This window comes from Sinohyriopsis cumingii, chromosome 6, assembly GCF_028554795.1.
Source record: "Sinohyriopsis cumingii isolate HCF-2022 chromosome 6, ASM2855479v2, whole genome shotgun sequence".
Lineage (NCBI taxonomy): Eukaryota > Metazoa > Mollusca > Bivalvia > Unionida > Unionidae > Sinohyriopsis > Sinohyriopsis cumingii.
The window spans coordinates 31,672,723-31,695,773 of NC_142966.1; the positions used below are offsets into that span (position 1 = coordinate 31,672,723).

At 36.2% G+C, this 23,051-nt stretch overlaps 1 protein-coding gene across 5 annotated transcripts in view; it reads right to left on the reverse strand.

Annotated features, from left to right (window-relative positions):
* The window catches only part of LOC149796577 (uncharacterized), a 318,277-nt gene that overhangs the window by 198,972 nt on the left and 96,254 nt on the right, over window positions 1-23,051 (reverse strand). Inside the window, exon 1 of one of the 5 annotated variants that reach the window (XM_089961281.1) lies at window positions 10,027-10,778. The exons of 3 other annotated variants lie outside the window; for them this stretch is intronic. In XM_089961281.1, coding sequence (XP_089817407.1) covers window positions 10,027-10,077 — 51 coding nt within the window. In that variant the 5' untranslated portion in view covers window positions 10,078-10,778. Of the gene's footprint in view, window positions 1-6,712; window positions 7,065-10,026; window positions 10,779-23,051 lie in introns of those variants that run through there. One more of the 5 variants, XM_089961280.1, reaches the window with a different exon arrangement.

Below are 23,051 nucleotides of genomic sequence, written 5' to 3' on the forward strand. Positions count from 1 at the left end.
TTTACACTCAAACTTGCGGTAGGTACAAGTGCACATACTAACCACCAACGTGTTAAGTTACAGTATGTAACATTCCCATTTATTAAAAGATCAATATATATTTACCTGCATATAAAGTATGGCCCATTTATTCATAGATCAATACATACTTGCATACAAATTAAATAAAGTCCCATTTATTTATACATCAATATATATCTACATGTATATGAAGTATGTAATGTCCCATTTATTTATACATCAATATGTATCTACATGTATATAAACTACATAATGTCCCATTTATTTATACATCAATACATATCTACATGTATATAAACTACATAAAGTCCCATTTATTTATACATCAATACGTATCTACATGTATATAAACTACATAATGTCCCATTTATTTATACATCAATACATATCTACATGTATATAAACTACATAATGTCCCATTTATTTATACATCAATACATATCTACATGTATATAAACTACATAAAGTCCCATTTATTTATACATATCTACATGTATATAAAATATGTAATGTCCCATTTATTTATACATCAATACATATCTACATGTATATAAACTACATAAAGTCCCATTTATTTATACATCAATACATATATACATGTATATAAAATATGTAATGTCCCATTTATTTATACATCAATACATATCTACATGTATATAAACTACATAAAGTCCCATTTATTTATACATCAATACATATATACATGTATATAAAATATGTAATGTCCCATTTATTTATACATCAATACATATCTACATGTATATAAACTACATAATGTCCCATTTATTTATACATCAATACATATCTACATGTATATAAACTACATAAAGTCCCATTTATTTATACATCAATACATATATACATGTATATAAAATATGTAATGTCCCATTTATTTATACATCAATACATATCTACATGTATATAAAATATGTAATGTCCCATTTATTTATACATCAATACATATATACATGTATATAAAATATGTAATGTCCCATTTATTTATACATCAATACATATCTACATGTATATAAACTACATAATGTCCCATTTATTTATACATCAATACATATCTACATGTATATAAACTACATAAAGTCCCATTTATTTATACATCAATACATATATACATGTATATAAAATATGTAATGTCAATACATATATACATGTATATAAAATATGTAATGTCCCATTTATTTATACATCAATACATATCTACATGTATATAAACTACATAATGTCCCATTTACTTATACATCAATACATATCTACATGTATATAAAATATGTAATGTCCCATTTATTTATACATCAATACATATCTACATGTATATAAAATATGTAATGTCCCATTTATTTATACATCAATACGTATCTACATGTATATAAACTACATAATGTCCCATTTATTTATACATCAATACATATCTACATGTATATAAAGTATGTAATGTCCCATTTATTTATACATCAATACGTATCTACATGTATATAAAATATGTAATGTCCCATTTATTTATAGATTAATAAATATTTACCTGTGTATAAAGAGTGTTTGTTTAAAAGTATCACTTTTATTTTTGGGTGGTCATTGTATATAAGTACAAATATATATTATACATGTATTTTAAAACACATTTATGTATTGCCCATGAATGCCAGCAAGACTTCTTTATGCAATTATCGTCATCATCCTTACATCTTGAATGGTATTTAAGGTGCTTGTTGTTGTTGTTGTTCTAGGGTTTAATGCCATTTTTCAGCACAAGATAGGCTATACATGCGGCCAGTATAACTGGTGGAGGAAGAACCCTGGAAAACCCAGGGAAGAACCACCGACCCACGAGAAGCTACTGGCAGGCTTTCCCATGTATCCACGCTAACCAAGCCTTGGACTCGAACTCACGTAGACAGAGGTGAGATGGCAGTGATCCGGAACGGTGAGCGCTTTAGACCACTTGGCCACTCGGGGCCCCTATTTAAGGTGCATTTGTCCTAATATGACCAGAAATATAAACTTGAATTTTGTATCTGTATATGAAAATTGTACTGGGAAAGTATTTTCACCTATGTGACAGAAATATATCATGCATCTGTAATCCTAATTTGGGGGGGAGCAAGATCTGATTGTTATGGATTATCGTGTGTGTGTGTGTGTGTCTGTGTGTGTCTCTGTGTGTTTAAGATTTTTAACATAGCTGTAACAATTTTTCAGTCATATTGCTACAATGTCTGCAGTGTGGCAGTTTATAGCAATGTCTAGCAATGAGACATCTAGCTGCAAACATGTAGCATGATGTTCCACCCAGTCACACTTTCCTGACATCAGGCCGACCAGTCCTAACACTAACCTCTTAATGATGAACACCAAGCGAGGCAGCTGTAAGTACCATTTCTGTAAGTCTTTCGTATGACTCGGCTAGGGTTCAAACCTACTACTGCCCACATCTGTGGCAGATGCTCTAACCAGTAGGCCACCAGATGGTCATCGTATAACAGTTTGATGGCATCCATCATAATAGGTACATCACCATAATGCAAAACACAACTACAAAGTCTTTAAATAAAGCAACTGATATACATTGCAGATTTTTTTCTTCTGTCCTGGAGATACGGATAGACCCTAATGCCAAAGTCATTTAACTGCATTTAGAAATTCATCTTTAACTCCCAGCAAATGTATTTATGCTAAGGTGGGAATCTTAGTTTCCAAGTTGTGACCCAGGGGCTAAGTCCTTGAGGATAGGTAATGGAATGGATCCAACTCTCACTGTCAGTTGCATGTATCATTTTTGCCTTTTCATGCTAAGAAGTACATTTGTTATGACCCAAAGAGTAAATTCTTGGGGGTACGGACAGACCCCAAGGCATTATCCAATGTTCCCAGCATAACAGGTGTTGATATATATGTCATTGATCATAAATGCTAATTGTCTGGCATGTGAGAGTACAGCTCAGGAGTTAATATCCCTGTACTTTCCAGAGAAAAAACAGCAATTTTGTAATACTATCTGCTTACATTACCAGAGCATATGTTGATGCATTTGTCAAACCGTGGGATATAATTGAGGCTAGCTGGAGATGTGCTCAATAATTTGACAATTCTGAAACAGCCCTTGGGTTGAGGCTATTGGGGTAGGAGTAGTTTTGCATAAATGCAAAATAACTCCAAAATTATGAGACCAACATGTCTGAGAAATTGTGACTGGTCATTGATCAAAGTGTCAACTCAAGTCTGCAGGCTTAGAAAGATGACCATGGAGCATATCCTTAGGATACAGTTGTGGCCCCTGAATCATGTTCTATCTAATGAGACATGGCTGTGTCCCCTGAATCATGTCCTGAGTACATATAGTTGTGGCTCCTGAATCATGTTCTGATGAGACACAGCTGTGGCACCTCAATCATGTCCTGATTACATATAGTTGTGTCCCCTGAATAAAGTTATGCAGACACACAGTTGTTGCCCTTGAATCATGTCCTGAGGACACACAGTTGTAAGTTGTAACCCCTAGGTAATAACAAATAAGCCAATGAGATTACTAAGATCTGTTCTACCCCTCAAGGACTTAGCCACAGGGACATATCAAAGAAACAATTGATATCCCCACCCTATAACCAAGTATATACACTTACTGATCATGAAATAACAAACTTAGACATGCAAGTGGCTTCTATGTCTATTTCTGACTAACAAGACATGCAAGTGGCTTCTTTTTCTATCCCTGACTACCAAAGCATGCAAGTGGCTTCTGTGTTGATCCCTGACTACCAAGACATGCAAGTGGCTTCTATGTCTATCCCTGACTAACAAGACATGCAAGTGGCTTCTTTTTCTATCACTGACTACCAAAGCATGCAAGTGGCTTCTGTGTTGATCCCTGACTACCAAGACATGCAAGTGGCTTCTGTGTCTATCCCTGACTACCAAGGACTTTGCCCCTGGGTAATAACTTAGAAATATCAAGATTCCACTCTCTAACCATATATAAACTTACTGAATAGGAAAAGGCAAATTTATATGTCTAATGTAGCTTCCCAGGTGTCTGTGGTTCTTCCCAGGGTATTCCTGAGTTCTTCGTCAAACAAATATACTGGACACCATGTATAGCCTATCGTGTGCTGAAAAATGGTGTTAAACCCACAACAACAACAATAACCCTGTGCTTTTGGGGACCCTGAGTAGTTGAGTGATCTAAGGTACTCGTCTTTACAGTTCACTTGCATCTCACCTGTCTTCATAGGTTGGAGTCTTGGCTCTGCTATTGTGTACTTGTGAGAAAGCTTGTGAGTAATGTCACAAATCACAAATCCCTATTCCTTCTTTAAACGTGTGGGGTAAAATAAATGCTAAAAGTATGTGTTAGGTCACTCTATTGGTGCCATGAAGTGCTTGGCATGGTATGTGTCAAGCTGTGTGGTCATCAACACCTTCAGTGGCCAAGAATGTGTACCTATATGAGTAACTTATTTAATAGCATATGTCATCTTGTCTACTGCCATTTCACTGGGAAAGGTCCATAATACTGCATTAAGCCAATGAATTCTTGATTTTTACATCAAACTCGGGTCTAATGGTGCAAATAAATCTTTTATACAAAAGTATGATTTTTTCATGATCATTTTATTTTAATGCTGTTGACGACTAAATGAACTATAAGTTGCTTAAACACATATGCACTCTTATGAACTATGCACAAATACATATGCACTCTTTTATGAACTATGCACAAATACATATGCACTCTTTTATGAATTATGCACAAATAAATACAAATGCATTCTTTTATGAACTATGCACAAATACATATGCACTCTTTTATGAACTATGCACAAATACACATGCACTCTCATGAACTATGCACAAATACATATGCACTCTTTTATGAACTATGCACAAATACATATGCACTCTTTTATGAATTATGCACAAATAAATACAAATGCATTCTTTTATGAACTATGCACAAAACACATATGCACTCTTATGAACTATGCACAAATACATATGCACTCTTTTATGAACTATGCACAAAATACATATGCACTCTTTTATGAACTATGCACAAATACATATGCACTCTTATGAACTATCCACAAATACACATGCACTCTTATGAACTATGCACAAATACATATGCACTCTTTTATCAACTATGCACAAATACATATGCACTCTTATCAACTATGCACAAATACATATGCATTCTTTTATGAACTATGCACAAATACATATGCACTCTTTTATCAACTATGCACAAATACACATGCACTCTTTTATGAACTATGCACAAATACATGTTCACTCTTTTATGAATTATGCACAAATAAATACACATGCATTCTTTTATGAAATATGCACAAAATACATATGCACTCTTTTATGAACTATGCACAAATACACATGCACTCTTTTATGAACTATGCACAAATATACATGCACTATTTATGAACTATGCACAAATACACATGCACTCTTATGAGCTATACACAAATACATGTGCACTCTTTATGAATTATGCACAAATAAATATAAATGCATTCTTTTATGAACTATGCGCAAATACACATGCACTCTATTATGAACTATGCACAAATATACATGCACTCTTATCAACTATGCACAAATAAATATGCATTCTTATATGAAAAAGGGATGCAAATACATATGCATTCTTATTTGAACTATTCATTGCACAACATATGTACTCTTATATGAACTATGGGTTGCACAACTCATTATGCACTAAAAAAAATGAACGAGGACCTTTCAACCTTGAGTGTGTACAAAATAATCATTCCAAGTGTTCTACTTACTGATCACCTAGAAATAAGACTGTATGTAGGTGTAGGAATGCTATGACTTTAAATGCAGTACTGAATATGATACGGTTTTGATTCCACAAGGATTTGAAAACTTAACCAAGGTCTGAATTTTAGATATGTTTGCTGTGCTTCCATTCTCGGTGGCCTAGTGGTTATAGCGTCTTTCTCGAATGCGGGAGGTCGTGGGTTCGATCCCCGGCCGAGTCATGCCAAAGACATTTAAAAATGGTATTAACATCTGCCTCGCTAGGCGGTCAGCACTAAGAGGTTAGTGTTAGGACTGGTCGGCCTGGTGTTAGGATAATGTGATTGGGTGGGACATCATGCTACATATCTGTGGCATGATACCACAGTGCTCGACATTACTATAAACTGCCACACCTCAGACATCGTTGCGATACGACTGGAAAATTGTTAAAGCTACGTTAAAAATCTAAATCACACACAGAGAAACACACACAGAGCAGAAAATAAATTATGTGTGCAGTTGCATACATGAATAGGATAGCATACCCACGCAAAAATGACTGCAGACTGCAAGTTATTGTGACTGATAAGACTGCGTTTTTCTCACTTTTTTATACACTGATGTAAGCACGGGCCTGCGTTTTGAATTTACTGCAGGCTTTGAGGTCAATTAAAATCACACCTATGATTATCATCGAAGTTTTCCATCATATGAATACACAGGTGTGTCCAGTGTATGCCTGTTAAAGGACACGAATACAGTTACCTGTACATTAAGTGTATTACCACCTCCAGCCAGAAACAACTGTCAAACCTCAATGCATGTACATAAGCTAGCTGTTTACATACCTTCTCATGTACAATTCTCCCAAAATGTATATATCCAATGCTATAATACTTACCTTTCCTGATTTATTCACTTTATTAGAATGGCAGAATACGTAGAAGTAGCAAAACATCGATCCAACATCTGAAGACACGCCTTTTGAACACAAAACAAAATCCCTTGTCAGGAATGAAACTTAATACATATCGCAGAAGATATAGTTCAATGAACAGTGTTATTTTCACCTGGAAAAGCGGATTAATCCAGGATGCTTCAATGGTAAAGGTGTGTCAGAGTTGACACGACTCGGAATTCGCTTGACTGTACATAACCCGCTTGTTATTACCCTTATTATCAGCAATATTTGATAACCGTACAAAGGGGTGGGGAAATTGTGTCACCCTCCAGATGCATACGTAAATCCAGACACGGGTGTACACTCTTTGGGCTGTCAACTTACAAACCTAGCACACTTGATTACACACGGGACCGACTGAGAGGAGTGTTTCTAGTTTGAAAAGAAGGTTGGCCTAGTCAGAATGCATAACACTACATACCATCTCGGTGTCATACTAGTATATGTCTGTAGGCAAAAATAGTCATCAACTACGTGTACAGATGAACTATATTAAACTATATGTATACATAATTAAATTCTGCACTAGCAGTTATGTATAGTAAACGTGAAAAGCAATACAGGTATCACTGGGTAGGTAAAATAGCATCTATAAGATCAAAGGAATATTAAATTTGTTTTGTTTTGTTTTGTTTCCTTTTTTGTAAACTGATATGCTTATGTTTTGTGCAAAAACTATGCAATTATTGATTGCGCGAGAAATCGATGAAAGGAAAACATCAGTATCATCATTAATTTTGCTAAATTATTTAGCTTGACATAACAGAAGCGCATATGCAAGAAAAGTTATTTAGCTTGAAAGAATAGAAATGCATATGCACGAATTATTTAGCTTGACAGAATAGAAACGCATATGCACGAAACGTTTTTCAGCTTGACAGAACAGAAACGCATATGCACGAATTATTTAGCTTGACAGAATAGAAACGCATATGCACGAATTATTTAGCTTGAAAGAATAGAAATGCATATGCACGAAAAGTTTTTTAGCTTGACAGAATAGAAACGCATATGCACGAAAAGTTGTTTAGCTTGACAGAATAGAAACGCATATGCACGAAAAGTTTTTTTAGCTTGACAGAATAGAAACGCATATGCACGAAAAATTGTTTAGCTTGAAAGAATAAAAACGCATATGCACGAAAAGTTTTTTAGCTCGAAAGAATAGAAACGCATATGCACGAAATTTGTTTTTTAGGTTGACAGAATAGAAACGCATATGCACGGAAAGTTATTTAGCTTCACAGAATCGATGGACACATGCATGAACAGATTTATGACAACTTTTCCAGATAGATAATAAATATTTGTGGCAAGACAGGTTAGACCTCTCGTTATCTGTCATGACTGACGTGATGCAGACTGATACCCGATTGCATTTGGATAGGTTTCGAGATCTTCAGATGACTTCAGATCCTATGATGACCTCTGGTAACCTAGATGGGGGGGGGGGGCGAGTGGCCGAGTGGTCTAAAGTGCTCTCCGTTACGGATCAGTACCATCTCACCTCTGTCTGCGCAGGTTCGAGTCTCAGATTCAGCCAATGTGGGTATGTGAGAAAGCTTGCCAGTAGCTTCTCGTGGGTCGGTGGTTCTTTCCGAGGTTTTCCCGGGTTCTTACTCCACTATTAATACTGGCCGCCATGTATAGCCTATCGTGTGCTGAAAAATGGCGTTAAAACCCCACAACAACAACAACAACAAGTAACCTAGATGGTAATCGTTATCAACACTAACTTTGTGTTGAACTTAATTCTGAAAAGCTCAGTGTAATATTTCCTACTGAAAACAATTCATTGCGCAAAATTAAGTAAACAAAAGTAAGCTTCCTCACACTTTGCTAAAACAAATATAAACTACATCACCCGTACCTTCAATATAAGTAAAATATAAACAAAACCTTTAACGAAATACTAAAGTGGTGAGTGTATATATATATATATATATATATATATATATATATATATATATATATATATATATATATATATATATATATATATATATATATATTAGAACATCATTCGCATACAGCAAGGTTTACTGGATTTGCTGTATTTTATTTCCTTCTTCCTTATTTTAAATACGTTATTTAAAAAAAAAATGCGTAGCCATATTTGTTAAATTGTTCATTAGGAACATTGCTTCTGATTTCTACCAAACTAAAGATTTATGTTTTTATTCATAAATGTTATAATTTTGAAATAAAATGTTTAGTAACAACTGCTACAACATACCACTATAGTACCGTAGGAATGGTAAAAAGGCGCTAAATATTTATAATAACTGTCCATCTAATTGTAAATTCTTAGTTCGATACCTTTTCTCAGTTTATTTTATACATGGTATTGGCAATGACCTGGATACGCAACATAGGTAATACAGGCCTCTGGTATTTGTCACTACTGACCCGATTTGTTATGCACGGTAAAATGAACTCAATCTGGCGAAACACATGAAATTCGCAATAATTCAACACAATAAGGCATGCATCCTTGTACTTCGGAGTGTTGTTGTTATTGTTGTAGGGTTTAACGCCATTTTTCAGCACACGATAGACTATACATGGTGGAGGAAGAACCCGGGAAATCCTCGGAAAGAACCACCTACCTTCGAGAAGCTACTAGCAAGCTTTTTTACATACCCACATTGGCCGATTCCGAGACTCGAACCCACGCAGACAGAGGTGAGATGGCAGTGATCCGTAACGGAGAGCGCTTTAGACCACTCGACCAATAGGGGCCCCTACTTCATAGTGAACATTATGATTAGTTAAAAAAGGAATGGTTTTTAGTTTGGGAAAAATGGGTCAAATAATGAGCTTACTTTAGCGTGCACATACAGCACTCTCTCGTTATAATGCAGCGCATGACAATCATAAAGTATATCGCATTAAAGTGAGATCGCCTTATAAGAATGGGATCCACACCCTTGCTTGCTTATAGCAGGAATCGTGCTGTAATAAAGGACATTATAATGAGGGGTGTATGTAATTTAGAAGCCTTACTGTTTACACCTACGTGGAGTACCACATGTTTTTAACGCCCTTATCTGCTGTAAAGATGTGGACTGAAATGTACAATATAGCTGGGACTTGAGATTATTTTCATTAACTCACTGTTTTAAAATTTAAAAAGCTTCATATTTTATTCAAATGCCTGCTAAGAAACCAAGAAAATAAAGGCACCAGCAATAAAAACCACACAAGAAAAAGGAAAAAAAAATTAGTAGTTTAAAATGACAATAATAACAAACCTCATGGCTTCTGTCCAGTATATCCATCCTGCCGTAAACTATTCCGTACATATAATTCTGAAATGTTCCTTGAATGATGTTTTGTATTTCTTTTTCTTTTTCTTTTTCTTTCAAATAACACAATATTTTATCAACAGACACCTTTGATTTATAACCTTTTATCTTTTTTTCTCTTTCAAGATTGTCAGTCAGAAGATTAAAAATCCCCAAACTCGTGAGGAGTCCTACTTCCTTGATTAATGCAACTGAAGGCTAAATCTATGCTGACCCTAATGTACATGTAGAAAATATGTTTCATGTCGATAAAAGTTATGGAAGTGCTTGTATAACCGAATCCAGAGAACGTATATCCTTAGTTATGAAAATATCCAGAACAATTCCCACAACTTAAACTAAAGACACTTTAATTCAGTGCATGATCTAAAATGTATTTATAAGACAGATCATAGCAACTGAAAGTGTATTGTCTTGTAACACTGACTGTCACTAACAGTGTGATGGTATCTCCTAGTTACATATAAAGGATGTAGTGCATGTGACAACAAATTTATGCTGTACATATCCATCGAATGATGCATTATTATTTTATTTTTTGTATTCCGAGTCAGCAACTATTAAACTTCCTTTTAAATAATCCACACAACTATGAAGGTCAGTACCCAAGGAATATTTAGATCGCACACCAAGAAAAGTAACGAAACAAGAGCACATAGTTTTCGCCTTCCAGACTATTGTGTGGCTCTTTATGTGTATCCTTTATTTTAATCCGTCTCTTCCGATACCAGCAGATTGTCAACAGGAAACTAAAGGGGGGATTGTTGGAGAGCATCCTATTGTCCACTTATTTATTGAAAACCATACATATACTCTTAGATACGTACATGAGGACGCCATTGGATGACGTTAATGATCGAATTGGACTGTACATTTATTTCAATTATATCAGTCTTTCAAGAAAGAGAATACTTTCTTATATGACTCACATGACTTGACATTTTCAGTCTAAATGCATTCAGTAAGTAGGATGAAAATTCCATCGAAAAATTTAAAGCAAACAGAACCTATCACCAAACCAATAAAACATGGCCATCTTTTTTAAATTCAGTATCACTGATGAAAAGAATACTTTTTCACCCCTAATTGAGTTCAGACTACAAAAATATACAATCCAGACTTGTTAATCCAGCTCAAGCGGTTCCCATTATGTACCGTATTTGGTAATGTAAAACATATCTCCCACATGCGATCCTCAAAGACCCAGAACAATGTACAATCAACAGTGTGTAAGAGTATCAAATGTTTGTGTTATTATTTTTTAAAACGTACATCCTGATCATAATCTGCCGGTATGTGGCAGCTGTTCTCAGTTGGGAACATGCTTTACGTTAATCAATACAATGGTTGACTTTAATATGCGGTCTAGAACTTTTCTGAATGAGATGATCTAATTTGTTGCTAGTGAAGTGGAAGTCAGATTGATGGAACAAGACTGTACCTCACATATCTGGACTAGGAAAATATGAAAATTACTTGGATAATCAGAGTTCAAATAATAATAGTTCAGATGATCATAATTCTAAATAATCATTGCTTAAATTAGCAGGTCTTAGATTATCAGAGTTCAAATGACCAGACTTCTGATGATCGGAACTTCCAATGACCAGACTTCAGATGATCGGAACTTCAAATGACCAGACTTCAGATGATCCAAGGGTTACTGTGCAAAAAGTCATCATATGTCACAATATTTAAAGCTGCAATGAATGGAATTTAGTTGGGGCAATTTTTGAAGTGGCTGAAGTGTACACATTCTGTTTGACATGAATGATTTAATTTTTCCATAACTTTCTAACAGCAATGGTCAGCAAAATAAGCAAGACTTTATTAATTATTTATTAATTATTTCGGTCTATTTAGGCATTCCAAATGTGCAAATAGCTTGAAGCACAACAACATTTTAACAGCTACAGCCTATTAGGCCAATGAGGTCACGATGTCCCCTCAAAGTGAACGGTCTCTGGGAAGGGTCTCAAACACGCGGCCCTTGGGCCGCATGCGACCAGGCAAGCCTTATCCTATGGCTCGCAAAATGAATGGCGTCACAAGGTGTCACGAGAGATAACAAAGGTGGTGCGGCCCTTGGGCTATTAAAAATGCCCTCATGCGGACCTCAGGGTGGTTTGAGTTTGAGACTGCTGGTTTATGGTATGCTTTATTTTCAAGATAAAATTTGGTACTGATGCATTATGAGGCGCCGTGGCGGACAAAAGCTTGTCCAATCAGAACGTTGCCGTTGAAATTTTAATGTCCTATGTCCAGATTTCCAATTTCACGTGTTTTTATTAAAAATGCTTGTCTTCATTGTTCCATTTTCTAGGTCGAGATTTTCGATTGTATCTATTGAATCTATTCAATTAAACAGTAGTGGTTTAAAGTTATATTTTCTACGACGAGGTTTTAGATCGTGTCGTGTGAATTAACGGCGGTGGTTTTAATTTCAATGCCATATGTCGAGAATTCCTAATTTACGTATTGGTTCAAAGAGTTTATGCTGAAAGTTCAATTTCATGTGTTGAGTATTTAGATTTCATCTGTTGAATTACACTAGCGCTGGTTGAAAATTTTATGTCCAATGTCGAGTTTTTAGATTGTATCTTCTGAATTACACGGCGGTTGTTGAAATTTTAATGTCATATGTCGAGAGTTTCAATTTAACATGTTGAATCACACTGACTGTGCAGAAAGTTCCATTTCGTCCGTTGAGTTTTTAGATCGTATCTGTTGAATTTCACAGCAATGGTTGGACATTTTATTTTGCTTGTCAGAATAGCTATCTTTATATGATGAAATTATTTGTTGGTGTTAAAAGTAATATTACACAATGTCCACTTTAACAATTCAAAATAATATCGAGTATTAAGATACATCGTTCGTGCATTCAATTGTGAGGCGCCATTACATTCCATGCATTTACAGTTTGAAAGTTACCATTTACAGGTCGAGAATTACTATGAATTTCTTCGCTAGAGGTGACTCTCGTGAACGAACCGCGTTATTTTTAAACAAGGAAGTTGCTTCTCGTTGCTGTGAAATTCAGAAGACGAAATCTGAATACTTGCCATATGAAATAGAACTTTCATCACAAACAGTTACATTCAACGTGTGCACTAAGGATTCTCGACATACGATATTGAAATTCAACCACCGCTGTGTAATTCAAAATATACACTGCAAAACGTCGACATAGGAAATAGAACTGTAAACCACCATTGTATAATTCAACATATAAAATTTAAAGTCTAGATCTAGAAAATGGAACTTAAAGGACGATCCAATCTGATCCAACACGTGATATTGGATTTCTCGATATATGACATCGAAATTTCACCAGCAACGTTCTCATTGGACCAGCTGTTGTCCGCTGCGGCGCTTCAAAATACATTTAATCTATATGACAGGGAGCCAGTCCATATGCAAATTGACGACAGCTTCAGTCATCGGGCCGTTCTTGCCTTAATTGCACCAATACGCCTTAGTATCCATATAGGTTCTATTGATGGAATTCAACGAGACTAGTAAAAAAAAAATATAATCGCAACATTTAACGATGTGATCTTTTACTAACAAGTTTATATTGAGTAACATTACACGCCAAATTCGCAGAGTTTTGTGTTTTTTTAATATGTGTATAAAATGTATTTACAATAGTTGTATTTGAGACAATTTATTTGATGGATACAATGCATTGTGATGTCCTATTACTGTAACAGAATATGTTTAAATTTGCAACGAGAAGTCTATGATTATTTTTAAGTTTCGGGTGTGTATAGCGTGTTATATTTTCTTCCTTTTTTAATCACCTGAATTTCAGATAGGCATCTTGTTGCCAGAATTTTTTAGATTCTTTTTTTTAAAACGTAACTCTACCTTCATAGTAGTACTTCCTTGTTCTACGCATTTAAGTATGCAATTCAAACAAAATACTAACGTTGGCGTTCTCACACAATCCGGGTAGTTTGCTTTTATCTTCAATATTTCTAGACAACAAATACGCCATGAAATATGAAACCGACGATTGCCGTAATGAAAGCATTACATAAAAATTATTCCTTATTTTGTTCCCTCGGCTTATTATAATGTGTGAATCCTGTGTTCATCCAATTATTGGAACATAGCGGCTGGCATCCATGCTGTCAAACCTTCTTCAAAGCAACCAATATTTAAAGCACCCATAGCATCACAGTAGTTTTAATCCAGGAAAACCACATCATGAACCAAATCACTGTTCCTAAAGATACAAAGTGATCCCTCGCTATAAAGCCCCTAAATATACTGCTGTAATGCTGTACTTGGTATTGTCATGAACCTATCTGAATTAGTCAATGTTTTATCATTGGTACTCGATTTATCTCCTTTTAGTTCTTGACACTTAAGAACCACTTATAATGTGATTTCAGCTCTTTAAAGATTGTATTTCTTTTCTGAATGCATAATCAGGGCAAACGGCAACATCCCTTCATTATAACGGGGTAATTTGTATGGCCCCAATGAATAGTGGTGTAAATAGGGATTTAGTACTCTAGTGTCAATGTTAGAATACGTAAGGCAATTAACTAAATTATACATTTTAATTAAAGCAAACAAAATTAAATGCGAATCTGGCATATGGTTTTCTTTTTGGCATAAAATTAAAATTTTGAAATGGGAGAAAATAACTAGTTCACAGTATAAATCACGTACTGACAAAAGATTTTTTACAATGTATGTGCGCATGTCATGGGTCTCTTAAGTGTCGTGAGAAACTTGAAAAGATTTCACTTGAGAGGAAAACCTATCAACTTCTCTGTGGGTCATGGAGATATATTTAGTAAAGAACAATGGCACCCTACCACGTCATAAACGTGCGTTTTAACGATAAAAAGGTTTACTTCATGCAAAAAAGTATAACAACAAATATGGATCCTCAATTTATTACCCTCACAAATAATACGCGCGTGTGTGTGTGTGTAACATGGGTAACATAAAAACCAGAATAGAGCAAATAAAATCGAGACTTGTTTCATTCTCTCCGGTCCTCTAATCTGAAAAGATTCGTTGCCTGTTGGTACTGTGAAATTTTCGCTGCGTGCGCCTGAGGGCCAACAAGTTAGAATCAATTGTTTTTTGAAAATATATTTTATTGTACGGTCTTATCAAAGCAGTATTTAAACCCTTTATTCAGTAGTACTCAAAAGTAATACTAAACATCCTCGTAAATTACACCGTGCAGCTATATTTCTCTTCACAATTTCACTATAGTCAAAATGAAGTGTCACTTGTAACAAAAGTTTTCTGTTTTGATTTTTATAATCTTACACTGCTGTAATGGTCGCATATTCATCCCATTGTATATCGCCATTCGTGTGTAAATTAATATATTTCATAATTCTCATATTTGTCTATCTTTTAGTACATTAATAATGTATTGTTCGTCCGTTCGTTTTGTTTTTGTGAGGGGGTTGGGGATTCTGTCATTAATTCACACTTCTACCCATTCACTTACTCACTTATCTCTATTTGCGTCTGAGCGCCTCGGTTGACCGAGGGGTCGAAGACGCTCGCCTTTACAGATCACTAGATGGTTCCTCTTGTGTTTTTTCCGGTTTTTTTTCTTCCACTAAACATACTGACCGCTATGTATTGCCTATCATGAACTAAAAAATGACTTTAAATCTCACAAATGACAGATCACTCGATGGTCCCTCTCGTGGTTTTGCCGGGTTCTTCCTCCGCTAAATATACTGGCCGTGTATAAACTACCATGTACTGGAAAAAGAACGTTAAACTCCACAAAAGCAAAACCAGTATATACGTCTGTCTGTTTGTCCATTTCCTTAAGCATCCCTTTTAATTACAAAACTGGTTAAATGGAAAACTGAATTATTCTAATTAATAATGACAGTCTTAATGATAAATGCTTATAACTCGTCTAAAACTTGAAACTGATAACCAGATTTTTTCTGTTAGGACAATAAAACATGCCAAGGGAAATACACGATCTCCTTTTGCAAAAACAACAATAAAATTAAAAGAACAACAAATAAAACCCCGCACAAAATATTCGACTTCCCTCAATAGTACAGAGCATATCGTGTTCTATTGCTGCTGCTGCTGTAGGGTTTAACGCCATTTTTCAGCACACGATAGGCTATACATGGCGGCCAGTATTAATGGTGGAGTAAGAACCCGGGAAAACCCTGGAAAGAACCACCGACCTTCGAGAACCTACTGGCAAGCTTTCTCACATACCCACGATGGGTGAATCTGAGACTCGAACCCACGCAGACAGAGGTGAGATGGCAGTGATCAGTAACTGTGACCGCTTTAGACCACTCAGCCACTCAGGGCCCCGTGTTCTACTGCTGGTCCATCGAGTACAGAGCATATCTTGGTTTACTGCTAATATATTGAGCACAGAGCACATCGTAGTCTATTGCTTATTGCTAATCTATTGAATACAAAGCATATTGTGGTCTATTGCTAATTCTCATCACGATTCACGTTTTCTTGATATTATGTGGCAATGAAAAGTGGGTGTTTTGAAAAGATGATAAACACGAGTGTCATAAGTGATATCGTATTTCGTGACTTTTTTTGTGTACTCAAGATTTGACCTATTTTACTCTCTCACTTACAAAGAGTCAGCTTTGGGTGTTTTCCTTCTTATATTTAGATGAAAAGCATGACGACGGTCAAACTGTATGCACATGTTTTGCATGAATCCCTTGACTGTAACTATAGGGGCTTTATGACATGTATTTTCGGAAGAAGAGGGAGAAAACGAGTTAGTTATACATTGTAAACGAGTTATAATTGGTTAAGATTTCGATGTCTACAAATCTCATCACGAAGCTTCATTGCCGCACTTGCGTCTGAATGAAAGTTTGACTTAAAAGCGTAATGATCACGCCATGAACTCTAAAAAAAATGTCGTGGTCACTTTTCTCTCTGTTTCATTATGTTTTCTAAGCTATATCCCCATCCTTTTTATTGTACTAAGGAATATATATTGTCGCATGACAAGCGTCAAAAATTTAAAATGTCGGGTGCAAATACAGAAATGTATACACACCTTTGAAATCTGTGGCAAAACTCTTAAGTACAATAATATGCGCATATTTCTACAGGCTGCAACGGTACACGTCATGTGTCCAGCCAAACCACTTGTGTAGGCGGTAGATCGAGACTATGTACAGAAGTATGTGTACGCAGTGAAAATATTAAATACCAAAATCTATCGTCACATAAGGTGCATGAAGATCAGGATTTAAATTGTTTGTGCATTTGTGACTACAGATCAGGATCTATGCCGTGTGTGTATTTGTGATGGCAGATTAGGGTCTATTTTGTTTGTTTATGTGCGATGGCAGATCATGGTCTTTGGTGTTGTGTATATGTGATGGCATATATGGATCTTTTTGGTTTGTGTATATGTGATATCAAATCTGGGTTAATGCATTTTGTGCATTTTTTATGGCAGATCTGGGTCTATATTGTGTACTGTGATAGCAGATCTGGGTCTGTCCTGTTTGTGTATTTGTAAAGGCTGATCATTATCTATGCTGTTTGTGCAATTGTGGTGGCAGATCTGGCTCTATGTTGCTTGTGTTTTTCTAATGATAAATCTGGGTCTATCTTGTTTGTGTATTTCTAATGGCAGATCTGGGTCTATGTTGTTTGTGTATTTCTAATGGTAAATCTGGGTCTGTTGTTTGTGTATTTATAATGGCAAATCTGAGTCTATGTTGTTTGTGTATGTCCACTGGCAAATCTGGGTCTATGTTGTTTGTGCAATTCTAATGGCATATCTGGGTCTATGTAGTTTGTGTATTTCTAATGATAAATCTGGGTCTATATTGTTTGTGTATTTCTAATGGTAAATCTGTGTCTGTGTTGTTTGTTTATTTCTAATGGTAGATCTGGGTATATGCTGTTTGCGTATTTCTAATGGCAGATCTGGGTCTATGTTGTTTGTGTATTTCTAATGGCAGATCTGGAGCTATGTTGTTTGTGTATTTCTACTGGCCGATTTCTATGTTGTTTGTGTATTTCTAATGGCATATATGGGTCTATGCTGTTTATGTTCGTGTAATGGCAGATCCGGGTCTATGCTTACCACATTTCAGTGCATGTTATATTGACGATAAAATCCGTTACAGAATCGCTTTGGTGCAACACGTTAACCTTGTCCTCAGGTAAGCTGGATATGAAACAATTATCCCTTTTTTTAGTTGCTTTGAAATTAATGAAGCACATGTACAGAATTTTAATGGAAGTTTACATTTGTACTAAATATACACTCATCACAGTAAGCCGGGTTCGACAATAAACTGTTGCAGCACGATCGTTTGTTAATCATAATTCGTTGCAGCGTTTTTTGTTAGCTACAGAGACATGTACCTTTCAATTCATGTTCATTGCTTCCTCTGCCAGATTAAAATGTACTATATAAAGTCATATGAAGTACAGAGCATGTGCTAACCAGTTCCATGCGACAACTTGTGCCGACTCTCTTAAGTCAAAGTGATGTGATAGGCATCATTTTGGAGACATTACGTGACATTCATTTGTAGAAAAAGGTAAAGTAATCATAACGGCCATCGCCGCCGAATTTCATTTGGTACGCATGTTCTCCATCTTCAGTGGAGGTGGGGTTAATAATTTCCGCTGGTAAATAATTAGAAATTATTTCGACCTATAATCAAAACTATGGTCCTTGTTTCCAGGAGATTAACTAGGCCTAATCTGCTTTAAACGTTTATATATAATCTTCTACAAAAACACACAAATATTTATATTTTATGATCTAAAACTTAATACTGCCAAGGGATGTAACCGTACCCACCGTACTGACCGCGACCCAACCAAACCTGTGCTAATTATAGTATAAATGAACCTATATTAAGCAGACAAATGAACCTATATTAAGCAGACACCTATATTCTATTATTAATGTGACTACTTAAACACGGCTGTATTTTAATTGAATCCAGGTTAATAAATGCACAAAGAAACATGACTTAGCAGACGAGACCTCGACATAAAGACCATGAGCTCACAAAGGCCAACAGTTATGAACCTTTTTTCATTTCCTTTACATATTTTACGTCTATATAAAATACACATATCCACAAAGGCCACACATCTGTAGTTCCTTGAGTGCCCATCACATACAGTTACAAGGATACATGACAGTCCTTGAAAAACATCAAAGTGCTTTCGCAGCATTCCCAAGTCAGAGTTTTACTGGGCCCTTTCCATACCAGGCCGTCACATTCAAAACAGCACATGAAGATCTGAAGTACATATGTGACCTTCAGGGGCAGAAAGAGAAGTCACGAAAAGAGATGCATATAATACAGAAGCCAATCTTAGAAGGCTATCAACGACTGCACATCTCGTCTCGACCAAACTTTCGGTAGACTCCACCAGCCATTGTAAACTTTAATTACCGTCTATACCAGCTAATAGCATTGGTTTAACTGCAAACTGCACATACCTAGATCTGCCGGCACATAATGCGCCAGTAGATCTGAGTGTGCAATTTGTTAGGAGAAATCAGAAGAGTAAACAACATAAACCCTGAACCGCAAGAGAAAACTATGCTATGGGATATCGTTTGTTTGCAAACTGACTCGACGTATAAGCAAGTTCTCACGGTATCCTATTTAAAAATAAATAATAACTTGGCCTATGAAAAATGTTGGCACCTACAACTGGGCTTAAATGACATAAAACGATTAAAAAGGAACAATATTCTCTATGATATCAAAGTGGGGGTAAGCTAATGAGTTGATGAAAACAAAAATGTATTTGTTCTTTTTTCAAAACGTTGTTAATCGAATATGCTTCGTAAGATATTATGAATCCAGATTTTACTTGGGGACAGTCACAGACTTTCAATAACTTTGGAATGAGTGACAGTATTATCGATATTACAAGCTTAGTTCAAGTATCATTATTTATCTTGATTAGCTACTGAAACGTACTACTCCGGTGGCCCAAGTGATTACAGCGCCCTCCTCTTATGCGAGTAGTCAAGGTGTCGAACCCCGACAGAGCCAAACCAGACTTTTAAAATTGGTATTATATAGCTGCCTCGCTAGGCGCTCAGCATAAAGTGGTTCGTGCTAGGAATGGTCGGCCTGGTATCAGGATAATGTGACTGGGTGGACATCATGCTACATATCTGCGGCATGATGACCCAGTGCTAGATGTCACTATAAACTGCCACACTGCAGACATCGTAACGATACGACTTAAAAATTGTTAAAGCTTCTTTAAAAATCCAAAACACGCACAGCTACTAAAACGATGGCCTCATGAAATACATGCAGTCCACTCAGCCCATTCATACTCATTCACCTGTCCGATACATACTCCACTCCTCCAATTCCGATTCATTTATCTGTCCGGTACATGCTGTCCACTCGTCCCATTCCTACTCATTCACCTGTCCAATACATGAAGTTCACTCAAACCATTCCTACTCATTCATTTGTCCTGAACATGCTGTCCAATCATCCCATTCCTACTCATTGGTCTGTCCAATACATGCAGTCCACTCGAACCACTCCTACTCATTCACCTGTCCAATACAATTAATCGATCATGTAGTTACTCACAACGTCTTGAGCCAAACGCAAATAAAGAAACTTAACCAACGCCAGTAAAATTTGAAATATAGGTCCCTATTGCTGTAAAAGTGTGGTACTAATAAAGCTGGATACCAGCATTAATTCGTGACTGTAACACAAATGTAGCATGAAAAGTGCCGGAAAAATGAACATAAGTAAACACTGAACGCAAGTCGATGGAGTGTAATAAAATGCGGGTCACAACGACCACGTTTTGCTGGAGAGAATAGTATTCATCACGATTAATCACCTCACATAGTTCATGTTTTTTAAATAAGATGATATGTACATACGAAGAAAAAAAATCCCACGTGACCATTAGCTAACGCAAAAACTTCACCCAAGCCAATAATATGTGTACAGTAGGTCATTGAGAACTTTTTTCGTTGAACGGATTTGGTACTTATAGAGATGTTTACCATTCAGTCTATTGTAATGATTTCCAGAAAACAAATTTAAACGTAGAAATCAGCCAAAGTCAGTGAAGCATGAAATCTGGGTACAGTGGCCTGTTTTTATACCATGCAAATGCACCTCCCCACCAAGTTTAATCAATTCATGTATGACGTTATGCATGATACAAACAAAACCACGTGGTCATGTGCTAAATACAAATACTTACCATACATCAGTAAAACTTGAAATGCACGTAACAGCGACCATTGTTTGTTGTAAGAGTGTGGTACTAATGGAAATGAATACACGTATTTAGTATGATATATCTGGTAACAACAGTACTTGAGAAGAAGAAAAAAAAACAAACATAAAATGTAGTCCAAGCCAGCGAAACAGTGAAGTTGAGTTAGGGACCTACTCTTGTGGCGAGCGTGTAGTACAGTCATGAAGAAGATCTCCTCAAAAAAAATTACGACTCGATTATAATGGTATGTATATACGGTGCAAAAAGACTGTGTGGTCATGATGTAAACGCAAAACCGTAGCCAATACTAGTCAAATATGAAATGTAGGTTACCAGAGGCAGATTCAGAAAGGTGTGTGTGTGTGAGATTTGGATTTTAACGTAGTTTTAACATTTTTTTTAGTCACAAGGCCGACTAATCCTAACACTAACCTTTTAATGCTTAGCGCCAAGCGAGACAGCTGCTATGGCCATTTTTATAAGTATCTGGTATGACTGGGCAGGTGTTCAAACCAACAGCCTCCCGCATACGAGGCGAACGATTTAACCACTTTGGCTACAGGAGCGATCGATTCAGAAATGTCGTTTAGAAAGATGGTAAAGTAAGCGAGGAGTCAGTAGGATGGAACCCTACGTCTAACTGTACAGGAAACTTGCTCCATGAAACATTCCATCTGTTTCGCACCCACTGGGGTTGGGTAAGGGTGGGCTGCGGCTCTACCCGGTTACAGTAATCATTTATTTAGGTAAGGGTGTAGAACTAGTAGATATGGATGCAAACGTCTTGTATACAGATTTTATCACTGACCATGGTTGAGAAATTAACTTGGAACAGACTATCAAGTCTGTAGTGAAATATAAAAGTAATATACATGATATGCACACAGAAAGCCCCCCCCCCCACCTCCAGTCTTAGCCACAGTGGGGTAAGTGATATGAACCCACTCCAATACATTGATTAAGACTGGTGAGACGCAGTGATGATTGAGGTATATCCTTTTTATATAAGGGGACGCTTATTCCTACGCAGGGGGTATCATGGCTAGCTATACTTATCGGCAGGCGTCTTTCCCACTCGCAAACACACTCACATTAGCGGATCAATTTGCTGGCGCTAACGCTCTTCCTTTCTATCACAATTCAAACTGTTGATACGCTGCATTCAAACCAAAAGAATGGTGGACAATTTGTTCACATACAGATACCTCCACACATTACCACTGTCCCAAAATTGAGATGAGTCTAAATAAGAATATAAAAAACACCACCAACAACAACAACGGCAAAACTATTCTTAATATAGTGTGAGTACAAAGTTTGGTCAACATGCATATCGTATATTGTCTAATGATGACCATAATATGCACTAACTTTCACTACAATCTCCATTATAAACCACACAATTCGGTCATATTGTATACAGATGCAAGTCAAGAGGGCAATAACTATTAACAAACGAAATCAAGTTGTTCAAATTTGAACAGTGTTCCTACACGATTGAGACTAGGGAGCACACAACTGGAATAGACTCACAAATAAGCAATTTCCAGTGTCGATCCGTGTTTGCACAAATAAATCCTTTCACTTAAGTATACCTGTAATGGATTTCCTCTGGTACTTAGTCATATCTGCGATGTTAAACATACAAAGTATTCTTCTGAAGTCAATTGCCTCCACCATTTACTGGCCGATATGCAATGCACCGAGGT